Source organism: Eubalaena glacialis, chromosome 5, assembly GCF_028564815.1.
Source record: "Eubalaena glacialis isolate mEubGla1 chromosome 5, mEubGla1.1.hap2.+ XY, whole genome shotgun sequence".
In the NCBI taxonomy this organism is placed as follows: Eukaryota; Metazoa; Chordata; class Mammalia; order Artiodactyla; family Balaenidae; genus Eubalaena; species Eubalaena glacialis.
In genome coordinates this window covers 112,655,079-112,677,653 of record NC_083720.1, presented here as the reverse complement: position 1 = coordinate 112,677,653, position 22,575 = coordinate 112,655,079, and the positions used below count along the sequence as shown (strand labels likewise).

The 22,575-nt window shown below is 38.8% G+C and overlaps 1 protein-coding gene and 1 pseudogene across 1 annotated transcript in view; one reads left to right on the top strand and one right to left on the bottom strand.

Annotated features, from left to right (window-relative positions):
* DCHS2 (dachsous cadherin-related 2) overlaps nt 1–22,575 on the bottom strand; it is a 305,470-nt gene that overhangs the window by 151,243 nt on the left and 131,652 nt on the right. The window contains exon 2 of the mRNA XM_061191590.1: nt 6,365–6,556. Within this exon, the coding sequence (XP_061047573.1) occupies nt 6,365–6,556 (192 nt within the window). The remainder of the gene's footprint in view (nt 1–6,364; nt 6,557–22,575) is intronic.
* On the top strand, nt 12,684–13,058 carry LOC133092320 (peptidyl-prolyl cis-trans isomerase A-like; annotated as a pseudogene).

The window sequence follows — 22,575 nt, the reverse complement described above, 5'->3', positions numbered from 1 at the left end:
ACACACACACACACACACACACAAGTTGCTTGCTCTCATACATTCTGACGCAAACACTAGGGACACTGGAGGCAGTTTCAGGTCCGAACAAGGTGAAGATTAGGAAGCTGTTAAAACCCTATGGTTTGGGGCTGTTCTAAAATTTATCTTTAAAAATACATCGCCAGGTCTGCCCCCAAGAGGACCTTCCTCCAGGCTGGCTGAGTGTGCAGCTTCCTTCTGGGGCCCCCGCCACCAGGAACCCTCATGATGGGCAAGAAGGAGAAGACAGCCGCCAGTATGGAGAAGAAGTTGTCCAAGTGCTGGGGAAGGAGGAGACCCTGAGGTTCTGATAGCCCATTTCTAAATGCTAGATGCTAAAAAGACTCAGACAATAGAAACACTGTGATCCCCCACTCACCAATGTTGAATGTGTCATTCTCTGCTCATTCTGAGAAAGATGAATTGATCCTATCACTACACAAATCTTTGGGTCCTGCATTTGGCACCCAAGACCTGGGAGCAAGTCAAATCATCAAGAGGTCCTTTAGGTTAAAGCAGGTATCAGACGGTAGCCTGGAAGACACAGCTAATTCTTCTTGGTAGTTTCAACAACAGTACAAGGGATTACATCCAGGACAATGACAAGTATGCCTTTAACCTGGGAACATTCACATGGAGTAAGCTGTCACCATGAGGGACGGGGCCACACCCAGGCTGGGCTGCCAAAGATCCGTCACTCCCCAGGGGACCATATTCATCTGTGGAGGCTACTGGAAAAGTTCAACAAAGGCAGACAAACACACCCTGCATTCAAATAAACTCCAACTAAAGTCTGAGGAAGGAAGAAAAGGAAAATGGGTGTGGACTCAGAGTACCCGTTGGGGAATAGAGCTCACTCCAAGAGCTGGTGTTTAGGCAGGTGTGGTTCTGGATCATCAGACACTGCTCCTTGGGGGTGTCTGTGATGAGGAATGGGAAGAGAGCCTGAAGGGCAATGATTTTGATTAACTGTACTTCTATGACAGCTGGGTCAGAGAAGAGAAAACGTAAGTGAGACCAAAAAAAAAGTGAAACCCAAAGGTGGTAACAAGCAGGGATGTGGGAAAACCGGCAACCAGGAGCCCCTGGAGGGGGTTAAAGTGGCGGATGCTGAATATGGGACCATGATCACCATTGAACAAGAGCCCTCCACCACAGGCGACAGGAAGGAGGAAGAGGGTTCAGACAAAGCCAGTGGCCTCTGATGGAGCCAAGTCCTCATTCCAAAATCATACTGGTCCAAAAGCACAGGCTGCTCTACGTTTATGGGGCTTGTTTGAAGCAGGTGACTTCCAGTTCATCCCCAATGACTTGTACTGCCTTGATTTCTACAAGATGGAAGAATGGAAGACTTTGGTGAGATGGATCCAAAAACGAAGAGCATCTGTGGGAGGTAAACTTGGAGAATGATGGAGATGAGTTAAAAGACTCAGAAGAAAGAGATAAAGATGAGGAAGGTGATGACCAAAGAGGAAAGTGGGAAGGAGGGTGAAGAGGAGGAGCACATTGGTGGCGCCTGACCAACAGTATGTGGACTCTGCCCAGGACTGAGCAGTACTGAGTGAAGTTTTCTTGGGACGCCGGGGCCTGACACAAAGGAGAAGGAAGTGCTGAGAGTAGCCCATACCATGACCCAAACTTTCTTTGATGATTTAAGATGCTACTCTGGGCCAGAAATTAAACTGAGTAGTGAATTCCCTGCATACGACTGAGTGTTATTTCCAAGAAATTGGAGTGAAACAAGGTGGCTGCAAAGATTTTCTTTTGTATAGTCTGATGCGTACCAGGGTTCAGGTCAGCCCTTTGCCATCCTCTCTGGAAAGACTCTGCACCAGGGCAGTGCATTGGCTGCATCTTCCTTTTCTGTATCCTGATGCTTTGACATCCAGGGCCTTGCTTGTCCTGGAGGGACTGGCAGAGGGTCAAGCGAGAATGCTTTTCCAATGTAAACCAACACTCCCAACCACCTCCTTTATTGGCTCTCACACTCTGGGCCACTATTCACCTGCCCTAATCACCCCACAGCCAGGTACCAGATAACTAGAGACAGCCTTTATGCCCCAGGCCACTGAAACTATTCTATCTAGCCAGTCTTAAGCCTGCTTATTCTGCCTCTCCCATTCCTTCCCTTGGAAACCACAATAAAGGCCCCTACCCAAAGTTTCCCTCTCCCCCTCTGCCTCCTGACTGACCCAGTGCTTCCCGTTGAGCACACACCATGTACACTCCCTCCCAGAATGTGGCATGCTCTTCTTCTTGGGATCTGTGAGTATAACAAACTGTTTTTTCAATGGCAGTTGTCTCCTTACTCATATCTGAATAATAATAAAATCTATATTAAAACCAGGAAGGGTGCAGACCAGTTCCCATCTCTAACAGAGCTGGGCTTAGGATATCACCTCAACAGGAGGATGAGACCTTGAATATGAAGTACCCACAGGAAGGATGTTTCTATTCTAACAAAACTGGAATATGTTGTACTTTGTTGGAGAGTTTTCTATCTACAAAACAAGGAGTTTTTACAGAAGAATATTCTAAACATACAAACACTGTACAGAATATTCATGCACATCATCGTCTATAACAAAATACCATAGCGGGATGGCTTATAAACAACAGAAATTTGTTTCTTACAGTTCTGGAGGCTAGAAGTATGTGATCAGGGTGCCAGTATGGCTGGGTTCTGGTGAAGGCCACAACTTCTTGATGTGTCCTCAGATAGCAGAAGAGGTTAAGGAGCTCTCTGAGACTTCTTTCATAAGGGCACTCATTCCATTCCTGAGGGCTCCACCTTCATGACCTAATCACCTTCCTAAGGCCTCACCTCCTAATATTATCACCTTGGGCTTTAGGATTTCAACATATGAATCTGAGGGGGACACAAACATTCAGACCATAGCAATCATGAACCTGAAGATTGTCTCTTCTTTGATTTCTAAAAAGTAGCAAAAGCTGCTACACTGTCTGTAAACACTTTCTCAGTTATCCTGAAAATAAAATACCTTTTAACTGGAGAAAAAAAGCATCTCCTTTGTTCAATCTGGGAAAGCTTTATGGAGGGATGGTGTGGTTAAAGATAAATTTGAATTTGCAATAGAGACTGGAGAGCTGAGAGGGAAAGAAGGTATTCTTCATAGAGTAAGTGTGTAGAGTAGGTTCAATATGGAAACAGAAAGAAATAAGGAGGTTTAAATTAAATATCTAGGTTGATTTTTCATTCCACTGCCAATGCTCCTAATTAATGCACTACTTTTTGGCAGTAAAAATTTCTGGCATAAATTGATCTTATTTCTATTAAGATAATTTCTACATATACTTTTATAAAATCATCCAAAGAAACCGACTAATTAGAAACAGATGTTCAACTACTGCAGTATTGGATTTAAACTGGTTATGGACTCCTTTTACAATTGTCTCAAAGTCTATTAAGAATATATTTCTGAAGGCTTGGGTAAATGTTTGTGTATGCATATATTGAGTTTTAAATAATCACATAGACTTAAGTTAACCTAAACTCCTCTGTTTACTCTTGCTTTTGTTTCCTACTTCTTTTCTTACATTGAAGCAAAAATTCCTGAAACCACATAGAGAGGGGTTGTTAAATCTAACCAAAAAAATCATGGTAATTTTATTGAGTTAAATGACTTTATTTTCATGTTAGTTTCTACATGATTACTTGTAATAAATATATTTAGACTCTTTTCCCATCAATTCATGTCTTAAGTAGGTAGCTTCTCCCACTAATTTCAAAAGAGAAAGATTAGACCAGAAAGGCATTAGCAGTACCAATCTACACAAGTAAGTAGTAGGCAGATAAAAAAAGAAATAAGGAAAGTCTCCAAAATAGACTAAGTGAAAAAAATGTGTAGAACAGTGCATAGAGAAGACTGCCTTTGCTGTAATGTAATAAAAGTTGAATAAGCTGTTTCTAAAATGTACTTGGAAATGTAAATGGTCAGGAACAACAAAGGCAATCTTGAAAATGAAGGACAAAGCTAAACAAATACATGATATCATGACCTATTATAAAGCTAAAGTAATTAAGAGAATATGCAGTTAGTACAAAGGTAGACAAAGAGGTCAGAAATAGGGTGTCCAGAAATAGACACACACATATACAGTCATGTGATTCATGACAAAGGTGACACTACATCACAGTGAGGGAAGAGTGATCATTTCAGTAAATGGTGCTGAGTCAACTGAATATCCATATTGTGAAAAAATAAATGTTCCTCCCACTAGATTGAAATAATAAGTGTGAAAAGTAAAGCAATAAAATTTTTGGAAGAAAAAACAAGAGAACACCTTCATGTCCCCAAGGTAAACAAATACTTCTTAAAAGGACAGAAAAAGTATTAGCTGTAAAGGGAAACAAATGGATAAACTGAGTTTAATCAGAATTAAGAATTTCTGTTCCTCAAAAGACTCCACTAAGGGAGTGAAAAGGCAAGCCACAGAACTGGACAAGATAGATGCATAAATATATCCAACAAAGGGCTTCCATTCCAAAAGTGTAAAGAATTCATACAAATCAATAACAAAGAGAAGCCAATAGTACAATAGAAAATGGGTAAAGAATTAGACACTTCACAAAACAAGTTATACAAATAGCCAATAAATATTTGAAAAAGTTCTCAATTCATCAGTCATCGAAGAAACGCAAAGTAAAACTCTAATGTGATATGCTACTTCTCAGGTACAGAACTGTTATAAGTAAAAAGACATTAAATACCAAATGTTGGGGAGGATGTACAACAACTGAAATTGGTGTGAGTATAAACTGGTACAACCATTTTGAAAAGTTGTTTGATTTTCTTATGACATAGCAATTCCATTCCTAAATATATACCCAATATAAATGCCTATATTTTTTCAATAAATTACATGTATAACACAGTTAATAGAAATGCTATGTGTCATAGCCTAAAATGTATTCCATCAATTACAAAACAGATTAAAAATTATTGTAAATTCACATAAAAGAATAATATAAATCAATGAGAATGAATGAACTATTGCTACATGCAACAGCAAGAATGATGCTCACAAATAATGTCCTGTAAAAGAAACAATAAAAACACATACTATATGAATTCATTCACTGAAAGCTTAAAAATAGGCAAATAATGTTTGGTATTAGAAGTCAATAATGATTATCCTTAAAGGGTGGGAGGGATGGTCACAGTAAGGGGCCGAGAGAGGGGTTTCCAGTGTACTGGTAATGTTTCTTCATCTGCTTCTATGTATGTTTTCATTCTGCAAAAATCCATTGAGCTGTACACTTATGATTTGTGCAATCTTCTGCATGCACTTTATATGTTAGTTTAAAAGTTTACCCAAAAAAGACATAAAAGCCAAATTGAAGGTGTCCCCACTGATCCAAGATAGGTCAATTAATATGAACATCAGAAAGGATAAGGTCAGTAACATACAAAACATAACAAATATATAAAAAATACAAGAATTTATAACCAAACTAGGAAAAAAATCATCAGTAATGTTTGGAGATGGTAAACGCACCAACTCATTATTCTAAAAACTGATAAAGTGAAAGAATCAAGCATTATACTGCCTTTCCTGTATGAATTAGATTTCAGTGTAATCAAATAGTTGATGAGAGAACATTCTTCTTAATTGAAGAATTTCAGATAATAAATGCAAAAGGAAAGACAGAATTCAAAAATCACCCTACTGCAACCCTTAATGAAATAATAGTATGTGTCTGCTGATGTAATAAGAAGCACAGAGCACCACCTATATAAAGCCAAAACTAATCAGTCTCTGGCTCAAAATGTCAGTTTATAGGAACTACGATAAAAGAACATATTAAATGAATCCTAAGGATGTAATCAGCCACATTTAGAATATGGAAAATTTACAAGACAATTGATCTGATTTTTTCTAAAATAAATACCGTAGGAGAAAAGGTAAGGGGGAGGAGTGGGGGACTAACTGTTACAGATTGAAATTTAAGGAATACAGCAATCAGTTCCACTTGTGGACTTATTTGGATCTTGATTTAATCATGCCAACTATTTCAAGACATTTTCAGGTAATCCAGTAAATTTTAAATGGAATGGATATTAGATATTACAGAATTACTGTTAATGTACTATAGTTGTGTTTTTAAAAAGTCATTATCTGTTAGAGATATTATTGAATTATTTGCAGATGAAATGATATAATGTCTGGTATTTGCTTCCAAACATTCCAGCAAAGGAAAGAGGTAGGGATTTATGAAACAAGATTGGCCAGTTGTTGATTGATAATCCTTAGTATTCTCTAATACACACACAGTGGTTCACTTTTGAGTATGTTTAAAATTTCATACACAAAGACTTACCCCATCCTTAGCTTTCACCAAGAGATCGTAGGTGGCTGGATCCCTTTCCCTGTCGATATCTTGAGAAACACAAATTTGCCCATCATGTGGGTCTATCTGGAATGCTTGAGGTGCTTCATAGCTTTGGAATCCGGCATAAAGAGAATATTCAATAAAGCCATAGAGTCCTGCATCTGCATCGGAGGCTTTTACCTGTGAGACAGGAGGTTGATCAGTGAGGAAAGAGAAATGCTAGCGTCACCTCTCAATGGATCATGAATCACTATCCTGATGTGCACAGCCAAGTAGCCCGCATAGCTATTCACAAAGTGTAGGCTTTGGTTTTCTCTCTCTCTTCTCTTACTTCTGCGACAACTCACCCTCACTCTCCTCCTCCCTTTGTGAGGTCTCCTTTTCAGTCTCCTTTTCTATTCCTTTATTTTCACGTGATCTCTGAAAGTGTGAGTTCCTTGGTCCATTTGCCTTCTTATTCCACTCACTACACCTAAGTGATCTCATCCAATCTCAAGGATTTAAATCCATATACTAACCATCTGATAACATACCTGTGGATTCCCACTCATACCCAAGCCCTTCAGGTGATGGGCTCAATGCTCACCCTCACCCTTTCAGAGCAACAAGGGAAGGACAAGGAAATCAGGCACAATTACTAGTAATCCAACCCAACTGACAGAATTCACCCTGGAGCATGAGATTTGAACTTCCCAAGCCAGATTTCCTTCCACGGGTAATGCCCCCATCAGAGCCCCAACAGTCATGCAGACTGAACACTACACAGAGGTGCCCTACCCAGTGGCTGCGTGGGGGTGAAATCCAGCCAGTGCTCTGCTTGCCAACAGGTGCACTTACATAGAGCTGTAACGGCACAGAGGAAAGGGCACCTTTCTCTTTGACCATAAATACCATTTATGTTAGCCGTTGTCATATGCCTGGTAGGAAAGACGAAGCAAGTGGAATTATGAAAACACTTAACTGATTTATATTAACTATGGGAGTGTACAGTGAGAAATACAACAGGCTATTTATAAAACTCAACATATTCTTGAGCTCATAGGCTTGGTATAATTCTTTTGATTTGCAACCCAATTAATAGTAACAGCAAACATCTAAATAGAACTTACAATAAAAGAAGCACCTTAAGGGAAGATCGACCAAAAGAAGAAGGAGAAGGAGATGAGAAAGAAGAGGAGGTAGAGGAAGAAGGCGAAAGAAAAAAAAGTAAAAGAACTATACGCTACAGAACAGGTACTATTCTAATTGCTAAACATATATTACATACTTATAACCTATAATGAATTCCATTTTACAGATGAGAAAAGTCAGGCTCAGGGAGCTAAATTAACTTGCCAAAGATCACATAGCTATAAAGGGTCAAAACTACGATTCAAATCCAGGCAGCAGACTACACGCTCCTAATGATCATGCTATCCTGCCTCTTGTGTCATCACTTGTCATTTCATCATTTCATCCTTTATTTACTGAAAAAATACTCCCCAAATCCCCTGACCTTCCTTCAGGGAAAAAGTTGCTAGATCAGGTGTAACATCATTCCAAGTAACTCTTTACCTCACATGCAAGTGGCTTTCTCACCAGAATATCATTAACATGAAAAAAGGCAACTGACAGTGATGCCTGTGCTCTTGAGTCTTAGCTGAACGTTCTATTCCCCATGGCCAAATTCCAACTGAGTTCCAAATGGTAGAAAAATAAAGAGTGATGGCCACTGAAAATAAAAGAATTAAGCAGATCAATTCAGAGAGTTCAATGTCCAACTAACAGACGTTCCATAAAAAGAGTACAGAGACAATGAAAGAAAGGAGCAGCTCTTGTTTGGTTCATAGGCCCCCAAAGCCACTACGATAGGGGAGAAGGAGAGAGTGGAAGAGGCACTCTGGTTTTTAGCTTCCTCAGCTCAGAAGTTAGGTTCAGCTTACATGTCACTGGCCAGAGATAGTTACATGGCCCCAACCTAACTCAGAGGGAGACTGAGAAAAGTCAAGGATCTCATAGGCATTTGGTGAATACAGTCTCTGCCAAAAGTGTCACTTCATCTCTATAGGAAGACACACATATAAGATTATGTAAGTCACCAAGTGGCCTCTCTATGTAGTGAAATTTAAGCAAGTGGAAAGTCATACCCTGAGAAGTCTCCCCGATGTTATCCTACTACAGATTTCATTTTGGCAGTCCTACATATTTCTGTCAGGCTTCTTGGAGGGAGGTGAAATAGAAGACAATCAATCACCTACAATACCTACTGTTCTCAATTAAATCTAGATTGAAAAAAAATCTACTTTTCATCAATACAATATACATGCAGAAGCTAAACCTTAATTATTATGCTGCCTAAATGAAACTCCATCCCAATAACATGTTCAACAAGCACAAGTTCTCAAGAAGCCTGCCCCTTCATCCTTCTATATCTTGAACATATAACTAGAATTTGACTTTGGAGGTTATCTGTGTAGCCTAGCTCAATCAGGGGCAAGTTTGCCCCCATGAAGACATTTGGCACTGTTTGGAGACAGTTTTGATTGTCACAACTGGGGAAAGGGTGCTACTGGCATCTAGTGAGTTGAAGCCAGAGATGCTGCTAAACCATGCAGAGAACAGACTCCACAACAAAGAATTATCTGGCCCCAAATATCAATAGCACTGAGGTTGAGAACCCCTGCACCTGATGAGATGCTTAACAACTGGCAATATTATTTCCCTCTTTAATTTTTTTCAGCTGATGACACAGCCTTTAAAATTTATCTTCACTCTCATCTATCGCATATTCTTGGGCAAAATTATTCATCCTGTGCAACCAGCTAACATGTTTGTGAGTTATTCTTCTCATCAGATGGGCTGAACCAGGAAATCCACAAACTTCCCCACTACAAAGAACTAAATTCCAAGTACATTTGGTCTACTCCATTCTGTCAGCTGTTAATTATTTAGTAGCCTCACGTTCCCAAAGACACCAAATATATCTTCTAAAACCATATGGTATTCTCAATAACTTTGGCTTGACTGGAAGATAAATACAATGACGTTTAAATTCTAAAACTTCATTCTCAGCCTGTAATAGCACATATTAACAAATAATGTGGCTTATATAAAACAAGTTTCCTTATTTCCACTTTCAAGAGCTTTTTTGTCATCTGGACTTTTGGCAAAGCAAAATGTATGGAGTCAAAAGTAGGATAAGAGTACCGATCTCAATTTATGTTAGCAGTTCAGATCCTGAGTTTCAGAATCATGAAGTTAAAACGTATTTCTCCTTGTTTTTACTCAACTCCCTAAAAATATTGGCCTAATATACCAGAACAGCATTTTCCATCCACTAATAATTGGTTTTGAATGTCTACATATAATTTGGCATTTTTAAGAGGTCTACATTTTCCAATTTCCATTGACTTACACATAAAACTTAGATAATTTGAAATAATAGAAAATGGAAATGACTTTGCCAAATCTTCAAGAGAAAATCCTGATTAGTAAGTAAATAAGCTCAGTGGGCCCTTTCTTCAGAGACACCAGCTTAAATCAAAGAAAGAAGCATCTGGTCAGAGTCTATTATCACAATCTTATGGTGCTAAACTGGGGATCTAGAGGAGATCTTGGGAGGAGCTTATCCTTGAATCTACTCAAAGAGCCACACTACAGCACCCTCAATGCCATCCTTGTATTCCTCCTCTCAATCTCAATTTACCTGCTTTTGACTGAGAGGAATTTGATAATTTTTACTTTAAACTTATTCTCAGAACTGTTCTCCCTTAGTTTGGTCTTTCACAAATTTAATGGAGACATTATAAAGATTCAAGAAATTAATAAAATATTGATATCTCCCTGATTCCATTATTAGCTTCCTGAAATTTAAAGAATTTTTATCACTTCCTTCATTTTAACATCTGGTTAAGGATTTTTCCATATGAATGTGTCACGGAGGCAGGGACAAATTGAGAACACTGGCTCTTGAAAACATGTTTTCATGTTCTACAAACAGATTGGATCTATTTGCCTTCCCACCACCAGCATAGCCTCCCTCTACTTGGGAAGGTATCCTCTTCAACAACTGGGCACCTGCCCAGCCAATCACATTGGCACCCTGAAACCCAAAAGTCAACCCAGAGTCATAGATAGGGTGATATATTGTTAGCAACATTGTCCTTTACCTGTTGCTGGGCAATCATATCACACTTAATTCAGTGATGTCTGTACAAAAGCCTCAGAGCCCAATCAAAAAAATGAGTGATAAACCAAAAAAGTCCTAGGGAAAAAAAAGTGGCTGCACTTAAAATTTAAAATTAAATAATTCACTTTAATTTGTTCTTACTGTAATTTCCACAATTTCTACCATGAGCATAAACCAGTTTGAAGAAACAAGGTTATTGACACAACATACTTACACACAGAACTTGAAATAGAAGAAAAGGAGACAAAGGAATCACAAAATAACTTCTTACATTGAAGTGCTTGGCCAACCATGGATCCTACAGCTAAAACAGGATTATAATATTTCAGTGGAAGCTGGATTCAGGATTGGGGAGCACATGGAATCAAGTATGCCACTCTCTGAATACAATTTTGGCAAGTTCACCAACGACCAAGTCTAACAATCAAGGCTGGGCCCTTATTTTCTACACCACTCAGCTGCTTATCACACAGTGAATCACCTCCTTCTCACTGAAGCACTTCCTCATCAGACACCACACTGTGACTCTCTTTCTCCTCCTACACCTCACTGACTCCCTTCAGTTTTCTTTACTGCCTCTGTGTTCTCTTTCTGACCTCTGAATACTGCAATACCCTGGAGCTCAGTCTTAGGGCCACTTCGCTTTTCAATCCTCAGTCATTGCCTGTATCAGGCTGAAAGGTGGTCCCCAAAAAAGACTTGTCTGCCTTCTAATCCCTGGAAACTGTGGATTTTACTTTATTTTACAAAAGAGTGAATATTACCTTATATTGCCAAAGATGTGATTAAGGATTTTGAGAGGAGTTTATCTTGGATTACTCAGATGAACCCTTAATCCTGTGACAAGTGTCCTTATAAGAAAGAGGCAGAGATATCCCACAGATAGAAGAGGAGGAAGCAATGTGGCCATGTAGGCAGAGAGTGGAGTGATGCAGCTACAAGTCAAGGAGCACTTTACAGGTAGCAGAATTTGGAAAAAACAAAGAAGGGAGTTTCCCTTAGAGCCCCCAGAGGGGCCAAGGCCCTGCTAGATTTTGTACTTCTAACCTCCAGAACTATGAGCAACAACAATTTCTGTTGTTTTAAGCCACGAAGTTCATGGTTATTTGTTCTAGAAGCCCTAGGAAACTAATACATACCCTGAGTGATCTGACCCAGGCCCAGGGCATTAAACCAACATATATTCCCCCAATACTTGGACTTGCGCCCCAGATTCATGCATCATCCAATTACACCTCCTCTCAAGTGACTAATAGGCACTTCCAACGTACTACGACCAAACAGAACTCTTAATTCCCACCGCTCCAAAATCTGCTGTCCTCCCAGTGTTTTCAGTGAATGGCACCACCATTCACTTATTGTTTTGGCAGCCAGAGAGATACTACTGAAACGACACCAAATCATGTCACTCTCCTGCTCAGAATCTTCCAGTGGCTTCTCATACTTATAAAATCCAGCTCTTTCATTTGACCCCTTCTCTGACCTCACCTCCCACTTCTCTCTGACTGACTCACTCCCCTCTGGATACACTGATCTCCTTGATGAATCCACCAGCTTGTATAACTTACTCCCTCACTTCTTTCAAGTCTCTGCAAACACCACCTAATCCCCCCAGAGGCCTTTCCTGATCACCTTACACAAGAGTGTCACCCTCACCTCTGCCATCCTCTGTCCTTGCTTTGCTTTTCTTCAGAGCACTTATCTCTATACTTCATTATATGTTTTTATGTATTTGCTTATGTAATATTTGTCTTCCCCACTGGAATTACATCACTCTTGCTCCCTGCTACATCCCCAGCACCCACAACAGTACTACCTGGCTCAAGATGAAGATGCTCTAAAACTTTGTTGCAGGAATGAAGGAATCTAATATTGTACATAAAATGCAAGCATGTTTTAGAAATAGCTTTTATAACTAATCTAATCTATTTTGACTTTAGAAAAATCACGTAAGTATAAGAACAAGATAGCTTTACAGATACAAGGGCCACCCTCCTGGAGCTTCATGACACTGCCCAGCCATGGTCACCCCCACCATGCTCTTTGACATGGCCACCGCCAGCGAGCTCTTGGGTCACGTCTCCTTTGAGTTGTTTCCAAACAAATTCCCAAGGACAAGCAGGAAACTTTTGGGCTCTGAGCACTGGTGAGAAGGAATTTGTTATAAGGGCTCCTGCTTTCAAAGAATTATTCCAGGGTTCATGTTCCAGGGTGGTAACTTCACATGCTATTATGGCACTGGCAGCAAGTCCATCTAAGGGAGAAATTTGATGATGACAATATTATCCTGAAGCATAGCGACCTGGGTATCTTGTCCATAGCAATGCTGGAGCCAACATTAATGGTTCCAAGTTTTTCATCTGCACTGCCAAGACAGAGTGGTTGAATGGCAAGCATGTGGTCCCTGGCAAGGTGAAAGAGGGCATGAGTATTGTGGAAGCTGTGGAACGCTATGGGACTAGGAATGGCAAGACCAGAGAAAACATCACCGTTGCCCACTGTGGACAACTCTAATAAATTTGACTTGCATTTTATCTTAACCACCACACCATTCCTTCTGCAGCTCAGGAGAGCACCCATCATCCCTGTATGCATGCATCATCCTATAATCTCTGTGTTCTCACTGCACTTCTTTGGGTTCCATATTTTCCTTGTCCCCCTCCAAGTCTTGCTGGACTTCAGAGTTAAGTTTATGATTATGAAATAAAAATTAAACAGCAACAACAACAATAAAAGAACAAGATATTTCATAACACCCATCAAACACTCATTCAGGAATATTTTTTTATTCCTAAAACACAATCCATTAATCAACCTATATCATCATAGAATAAAATCCAAAATGCTAAAACTTGCAAAAGAAAAAGAAAACTATCCTCAGGCATGTGGAACTATTCAGAAATTGGAAACAGAACTGTATTTTATTTTCACTTTTTAAAATGTATTTTCAGAGACGTTGATAGAGCTGTTAGATGAATAAACTGAATATATACTCTCAAGTTACAATTTAAAAAAAGGTTACTGTTCTGATAATGCTTTTATTGTCTTAACTGAGGAATGGGATTAAAAGACCATTAATCCTACTACTTATTGCCCTTCTCCCTACCTCCCCCCCAAAAAACAGCCAAAGGAAATTTTGTGAAAAGAGACCAGTGGGTAGGGGTGGGGTGGTAACTTGTTTTATGAGTTATTACAAAGTGTTAAATTAAAAAACAGTGTGATCTCAAAAAAAAAAAAAAAAAGATAATTAGCAGGCAGTTCAGTAGAACACAAAAGTAAGACCTGAAAAAGATCTTGGTAAACTTATTTTTTTTTTTTGTATATTACAAAGAAAACATCATAAACCACTGAGGAATGTGGGTTTATTCACATAAGTTGCTAGAAAAATTGACAAAGTACATGGGGAAAAAAATCAAGTTTGCTATTAACCTCACACCAAAATAAATTCTACACAGATATGTTAAATGTAAATAATGAAATCATTTAAAGCACAATGAATATATAGGGGAATTCTTGGCTGATTCTTACATTGGAAAGAAATTTCAAAGCAAAAAGGAATTACAAAACTAAAACAGATGGACAGAAATCACAAAGGGAAAAGTCAATACAGTGACTACATAACCGTTTAAAACTACACTATGTCAAAAATACCACACACAAAAAAATTTCAATGCAAATTAGTTATGACATCTGTAAGAAATGTAAAAAAATAGTTAATATGGAAATAAATTTTTAAAAATAAAAATATTGATTTCTCATTACAAAATATTTAGACAAAGGACATAAACAATTCACAGAAGAACAAATGTGTGTAAGATTTTCAACCTCACTAGTAGTGAAATAGGTGAAAAATAAAATAATATGTTTCAAATACTGGCAATTATTAAAATTGGTGACCATTAAAATAATTGGCAAATATTAAATTAATAGCAAATTGGCAATCATTAAAATAATATATTAAGTGCGGCAAAGATGAAATAAATATGCTCTTTTTTTTTTTAATGTCTTTATTGGAGTATAATTGCTTTACAATGGTGTGTTACTTTCTGCTTTATAACAAAGTGAATCAGAGATACATATACATATGTCCCCATATCTCTTCCTTCTTGCGTCTCCCTCCCTCCTACCCTCCCTATCCCACCCCTCTAGGTGGTCACAAAGCACTGAGCTGATCTCCCTGTGCTATGAGGCTGCTTCCCACTAGCTACCTATTTTACATTTGGTAGTGTATATATGTCCATGCCACTCTCTCACTTTGTGCCAGCTTACCCTTCCCCCTCCCCGTACCCTCAAGTCCATTCTCTAGTAGGTCTGTGTCTTTATTCCCATCTTGCCCCTAGGTTCTTCATGACCTTTTTTTTTTTTTTTAGATTCCATATATATGTGTTAGCATACTGTATTTGTTTTTCTCTTTCTGACTTACTTCACTCTGTGTGACAGACTCTAACTCCATCCACCTCACTACAAATAACTCAATTTCGTTTCTTTTTATGGCTGAGTAATATTCCATTGTATATATGTGCCACATCGTCTCTATCCATTCATCTGTTGATGGACTCTTAGCTTGCTTCCATGTCCTGGCTATTGTAAATAGAGCTGCAATGAATATTTTGGTACATGACTCTTTTTGAATTATGGTTTTCTCAGGGTATATGCCTAGTAGTGGGATTGCTGGGTCGTATGGTAGTTCTATTTTTAGTTTTTTAAGGACCCTCCATACTGTTCTCCATAGGGGCTGTATCAACTTACATTCCCACCAAGAGTGCAAGAGGGTTCCATTTTCTGCACACCTTCTCCAGCATTTATTGTTTGTAGATTTTTTGATGATGGCCATTCTGACCGGTGTGAGATGATATCTCATTGTAGTTTTGATTTGCATTTCTCTAATGATTAATGATGTTGAGCATTCTTTCATGTGTTTGTTGGCAATCTGTATATCTTCTTTGGAGAAATGTCTATTTAGGTCTTCTGTCCATTTATGGATTGGGTTGTTTGTTTTTTTGATATAGAGCTGAATGAGCTGCTTGTAAATTTTGGCGATTAATCCTTTGTCAGTTGCTTCATTTGCAAATATTTTCTCCCATTCTGAGGGTTGTCTTTTGGTCTTGTTTATGATTTCCTTTGCTGTGCAAAAGCTTTTAAGTTTCATTAGGTCCCATTTGTTTATTTTTGTTTTTATTTTCATTTCTCTAGGAGGTGGGTCAAAAAGGATCTTGTTGTGATTTATGTCATAGAGTGTTCTGCCTATGTTTTCCTCTAAGAGTTTGATAGTGTCTGGCCTTACTTTTAGGTCTTTAATCCATTTTGAGTTTATTGTTGTGTATGGTGTTAGGGCATGTTCTAATTTCATTCTTTTACATGTAGCTGTCCACTTTTCCCAGCAACTCTTATTGAAGTATGCTCTCATTTTTAAAGCCTATCTGGAAAGTAACTTTGTTTTTACCATATACATATGGTAAACATTCTCCCAAACTTAAAAATATACCTTAACCCAGTTAGTATATTTCTAGGACTATATGTAGACAAATATTTGTATAAAGGACATATAAAGTGGCATTATTTATTCTAAAACTGAAATGTCCACAATTAAAGAATTATTAAATAAATTATAAATTCATCCATAAGATAGAATTCAGTGTAGTCATGGAAACTATGTCTATATATAAAGACATATATTAAGTAATAAAGAAAAAAGGCAAGTAGAAAATTATATATAAAATATCCCATTTATGCAAAAAAATCCAATATATATAATAAAAATAAAAAGGAAATAAGCCAGAAGAGGGAACACTTCCAAACTCATTTGACAAGGCCAGCATTACCTTGATATGAAAAACATATAAGGACACTACAAGAAAAGAACACTATAGGCCAACATCCCTGATGAATATAGATGCAAAAATCCTCAACAAACCATTAGCAAACCAAATTCAATAATACATTAAGAAGATTATGCACTATGATCAATTGTGTTTCAACATCCACAAATCAATCAATGTTATATTCTACATTAACAAAATGAAGGATAAAAATCATGTGATCATCTGAATAGATGTGGGAAAAGCATTTGACACAAAATTCAACATCCATTCATGATGAGAACTCCCAAAAAATCAGGCATAGAGGGAATATATCTCAACATAATAAAGGCCATATATGACAAGCTAACATATATGACAAGGCCATATGTTACAGCTAACATCATACTGAATGGTGAAAAGCTGAAAGCTTTTCATCTAAAATCAGGAACAAGACAAGGATTTCCAATCTCATCACTTTTATTCAACATAGTAATGAAAGTTCTAGCCAGAGCAATTAAGCAAGAAAAAGAAATAAAAGGCATCCAAATCAGAAAGGAAGAAGTAAAACTGTCTTCATTTTCAGAGGACGTTATATTATATACACAACACCCGAGAAACTTAACAAAAAAAGTCTTAGAACTAATAAATGAATTCAGTGAAGTTGCAGGATACAAAATTGATATACAAAACTCCATTGCATTTCTAAACACTAATAATGAACTATCAGAAAAAGAATTTTAAAAATAAATCCCATTTACAATTGCATCAAAAAGAATAAAATACCTAGCAATATATTTAACTAAGGAGGTGAAAAAATTTATATTGAAAGCAATGAGACATTGATGAAAGAAACTGAAGCAAATAAATAGAAATATATTCTGTGCCCATGGATTGGAAGAATTAATATTGTTAAAATGTCCATTCTATCAAAGCAATCTACAGGTTCAATGTAATCCGTATTGAAATTCCAATTGCATTTTTCACAAATACAGAACAAACAACGTTAAAACTTGTGCAGAACCACAAAAGACCCCAAATAGCCAAAGCAATATTGAGAAAGAAGACCAAAGCTGGAGACATCTCACTTCCTGATTTCAAATTATATTATGAAGCTATAGTAATCAAAACAGTATGGTACTGGCATAAAAACAGACACTTAGATTAATGGAACAGGATAGCGAGCCCAGAAAGAAACTCACGCATATATGGTCAATTCATTTACAACAAAGGAGCCAGGCATATACAATGGGGAAAGGACAGCCTCATCAATAAATAGTGTTGGGAAAACTGGACAGCCACGTGCAAAAGAAGGAAACTGGACTACTATCTTATATCATACACAAAAATTAATATCATACTCAAAATGGACTGAAAACTTGAATGTAAGACCTGAAGCCATAAAACTCCAAGAAATAAACATAGTGGGGGGACTTCTCTGGTGGCACAGTGGTTAAGAATCTGCCTGCCAATGCAGGAGACACAGGTTCGATCCCTTGTCCGGGAAGATCCCACATGCCATGGAAGAAATAAGACTGTGTGCCACAGCTATGGAGCCTGCACTCTGGAGCCCACGAGCCACAACTACTGAGCCACACGTCACAACTGCTGAAGCCTGTGTGCTCTAGGGCTCATGTGTCGCAACTACTGAGCCGGCATGCTGCAACTACTGAAGCTTGCATACCTAGAGCCCATGCTCCGCAACAAGAGAAGCCACTGCAATGAGAAGGCTGTGCAACACAACAATGAGTAGCCCCCACTCGCTGCAACTAGAGAAAGCCCACACACCACAATGAAGACCCAATGCAGCCAAAAAATAAATAAAATTTAAAAAAAAATTTTTTAAAACATAGCGGGGAGGAGGAGAAGATGGCGGAAGAGTAAGACACGGAGATCACCTTCCTCCCCACAGATACATCAGAAATACATCTACACGTGGACCTGCTCCTATAGAACACCCACTGAATGATAGCAGAAGATGCCAGACCTCCCAAAAGGCAAGAAACTCCACACGTACCTGGGTAGGACAAAAGAAAAAAGAAATAACAGAGACAAAATAATAGGGATGGGACCTGCACCAGTGGGAGGGAGCTGTGAAGGAGGAAAGGTTTCCACACACTAGGAAGCCACTTCATGGGCGGAGACTGCGGGTGGCGGAGGGGGGAAGCTTCGGAGCCGCAGAGGAGAGCACAGCCACAGGGGTGCGGAGGGCAAAGCAGAGAGACTCCCGCACAGAGGATCAGTGCCGACCAGCACTCACCAGCCCGAGAGGCTTGTCTGCTCACCCGCCGGGGCGGGCGGGGGCTGGGAGCTGAGGCTCAGGCTTCGGTCGGATCGCAGGGAGAGGACTGGGGTTGGCGGAGTGAACATAGCCTGAAGGGATTAGCGCACCACAGCTAGCCTGGAGGGAGTCCGGGAAAAGGTCTGGAGCTGCAGAAGAGGCAAGAGACTTTTTTGTGCCTCTTTGTTTCCTGGGGCACGAGGAGAGGGGATTCAGAGCACCGCTTAAAGGAGCTCCAGAGACGGGCGCGAGCCACAGCTATCAGCGCGGACCCCAGAGACAGGCATGAGATGCTAAGGCTGCTGCTGCAGCCACCAAGAAGCCTGTGTGCAAGCACAGGTCACTATCCACACGTCCCCTCCCGGGAGCCTGTGCCACCCGCCACTGTCAGGGTCCCGTGATCCAGGGACAACTTCCCCAGGAGAGCGCACGGCGTGCCTCAGGCTGCTGCAACGTCACGCCGGTCTCTGCCGCTGCAGGCTCGCAGAGTATCCGTACCCCTCCCTCCCCCCGGCCTGAGTGAGCCAGAGCCCCGGAAGCAGCTACTCCTTTAACCCCATCCTGTGTGAGCGAACAACAGACGCCCTCAGGCAACCTACATGCAGAGGCGGGTCCAACTCCAAAGCTGAAACCCCGGAGCTGTGCGAACAAAGAAGAGAAAGGGAAATTTCTCCCAGCAGCCTCAGAAGCAGCGGATTAAAGCTCCACAAACAACTTGATGTACCTGTACCTGTTGAATACCTGAATAGACAACGAATCATCCCAAATTGAGGAGGTGGACTTTGGGAACAGGATATATTATTTTTTCCCCTTTTCCTCTTTTTGTGAGTGTGTATGTGTATGCTTCTGGGTGAGACTTTGTCTGTATAACTTTGCTTTCACCATTTGTCCTAGGGTTCGGTCCGTCTGTTTCTTTTTTTACTTAAAAAAAATTTTTTTATTAATAAATTTTTTCTTAAAAATTTTTTTCTTATTTTTTATTTTAAAAAATTTAAAAAATTGTTTTTCTTTATAAATTTTTTCTTAATAATTTTTTCTTGTTTTTTATTTTAAAAAAATTTTTCTTAATAAGTTTTTTCTTAATAATTTTTTTATTTTTTATTTTAAAAAATTTATTTTAAAAAATAAAAAAATTTTATTTTCTTAATAAATTTTTGCATAATAATTTTTTTCTTATTTTTTATTTTAATAGCTTTATTTTCTTTTATCTTACTTTCTTTTATTTTATTTTATCCTCTTTCTTTCTATTTTTTCTCCCTTTTATTCTGAGCCGTGTGGATGAAAGGCTCTTGGTGCTCCAGCCAGGCATCAGGGCTGTGCCTATGAGGTGGGAAAGCCAACTTCAGGACACTGGTCCACAAGAGACCTCCCAGCTCCACGTAATACCAAATGGCAAAAATCTCTCAGAGATCTCCATCTCAACATCAAGACCCAGCTTCATTCAACGACCAGCAAGCTACAGTGCTGGACACCCTATGCCAAACAACTAGCAAGACAGGAACATAGCCCCATCCATTAACAGAGAGGCTGCCTAAAATCATAATAAGGCCACAGACACCCCGAAACACACCACCAGACGTAGACGTGCCCACCAGAAAGACAAGAATCAGCCTCATCCACCAGAACACAGGCACTAGTTCCCTCCACCAGGAAACCTACACAACCCACTGAACCAACCTTAACCACTGGGGACAGATATCAAAAACAACGGGACTACGAACCTGCAGCCCGTGAAAAGGAGACCTCAAACACAGTAAGTTAAGCAAAATGAGAAGACAGAAAAACACACAGCAGATGAAGGAGCAGGGTCAAAACACACCAGACCTAACAAATGAAGAGGAAATAGGTAGTCTACCTGAAAAAGAATTCAGAAAAATGATAGTAAGGATGATCCAAAATCTTGGAAATAGAATAGACAAAATGCAAGAAACATTTAACAAGGACGTAGAAGAACTAAAGAGAAACCAAGCAATGATGAAAAACACAATAAATGAAAATAAAAATACTCTACATGGGATCAATAGAAGAATAACTGAGGCAGAAGAACGGATAAGTGACCTGGAAGATAAAATGGTGGAAATAACTACTGCAGAACAGGATAAAGAAAAAAGGATGAAAAGAACTGAGGACAGTCTCAGAGACCTCTGGGACAACATTAAACGCACCAACATTCGAATTATAGGGGTCCCAGAAGAAGAAGAGAAAAAGAAAGGGACTGAGAAAATATTTGAAGAGATTATAGCTGAAAACTTCCCTAATATGGGAAAGGAAATAGTTAATCAAGTCCTGGAAGCACAGAGAGTCCCATACAGGATAAATCCAAGGAGAAACACGCCAAGACACATATTAATCAAACTATCAAAAATTAAATACAAAGAAAAAATATTAAAAGCAGTAAGGGAAAAACAACAAATAACACACAAGGGAATCCCCATAAGGTTAACAGCTGATCTTTCAGCAGAAACTCTGCAAGCCAGAAGGGAGTGGCAGGATATACTTAAAGTGATGAAGGAGAAAAACCTACAACCAAGAGTACTCTACCCAGCAAGGAGCTCATTCAGAGTTGATGGAACAATTAAAACCTTTACAGACAAGCAAAAGCTGAGACAGTTCAGCACCACCAAACCAGCTTTACAACAAATGCTAAAGGAACTTTTCTAGACAAGAAACACAAGAGAAGGAAAACACCTACAATAACAAACCCAAAACATTTAAGAAAATGGGAATAGGAATATATATATCGATAATTACCTTAAATGTAAATGGATTAAATGCTCCCACCAAAAGACACAGACTGGCTGAATGGATACAAAAACAAGACCCGTATATATTCTGTCTACAAGAGACCCACTTCAGACCTAGGGACACATACAGACTGAAAGTGAGGGCATGGAAAAAGATATTCCATGCAAATGGAAATAAAAAAAAAGCTGGGGTAGCAATTCTCATATCAGACAAAATAGACTTTAAAATAAAGGCTATTACAAGAGACAAAGAAGGACACTATATAGTGATCAAGGGATCAATCCAATAAGAAGGTATAAAAATTGTAAATATTTATGCACCCAACATAGGAGCACCTCAATACATAAGGCAAATACTAACAGCCATAAAAGGGGAAATCGACAGTAACACAATCATAGTAGGGGACTTTAACACCCCACTTTCACCAATGGACAGATCATCCAAAATGAAAATAAATAAGGAAACACAAGCTTTAAATGATACATTAAACAAGATGGACTTAATTGATATTTATAGGACATTCCACCCAAAAACAACAGAATACACATTTTTCTCAAGTGCTCATGGAACATTCTCCAGGATAGATCATATCTTGGGTCACAAATCAAGCCTTGGTAAATTTAAGAAAACTGAAGTCGTATCAAGTATCTTTTCCAACCACAACGCTGTGAGACTAGATATCAATTACAGGAAAATATCTGTAAAAAATACAAACACATGGAGGCTACACAATACACTACTTAATAACGAAGTCATCACTGAAGAAATCAAAGGGGAAATCAAAACATACCTAGAAACAAATGACAATGGAGACACGATGACCCAAAACCTATGGGATGCAGCAAAAGCAGTTCTAAGAGGGAAATTTATAGCAATACAAGCCTACCTCAAGAAACAGGAAACATCTCGAATAAACAACCTAACCTTGCACCTAAAGCAATTAGAGAAAGAAGAACAAAAAAACCCCAAAGTTAGCAGAAGGAAAGAAATCATAAAGATCAGATCAGAAATAAACGAAAAAGAAAGGAAGGAAACAATAGCAAAGATCAATAAAACTAAAAGATGGTCCTTTGAGAAGATAAACAAAATTGATAAACCATTAGCCAGACTCATCAAGAAAAAAAGGAGAAGACTCAAATGAATAGAATTAGAAATGAAAAAGGAGAAGTAACAACTGACACTGCAGAAATACAAAGCATCATGAGAG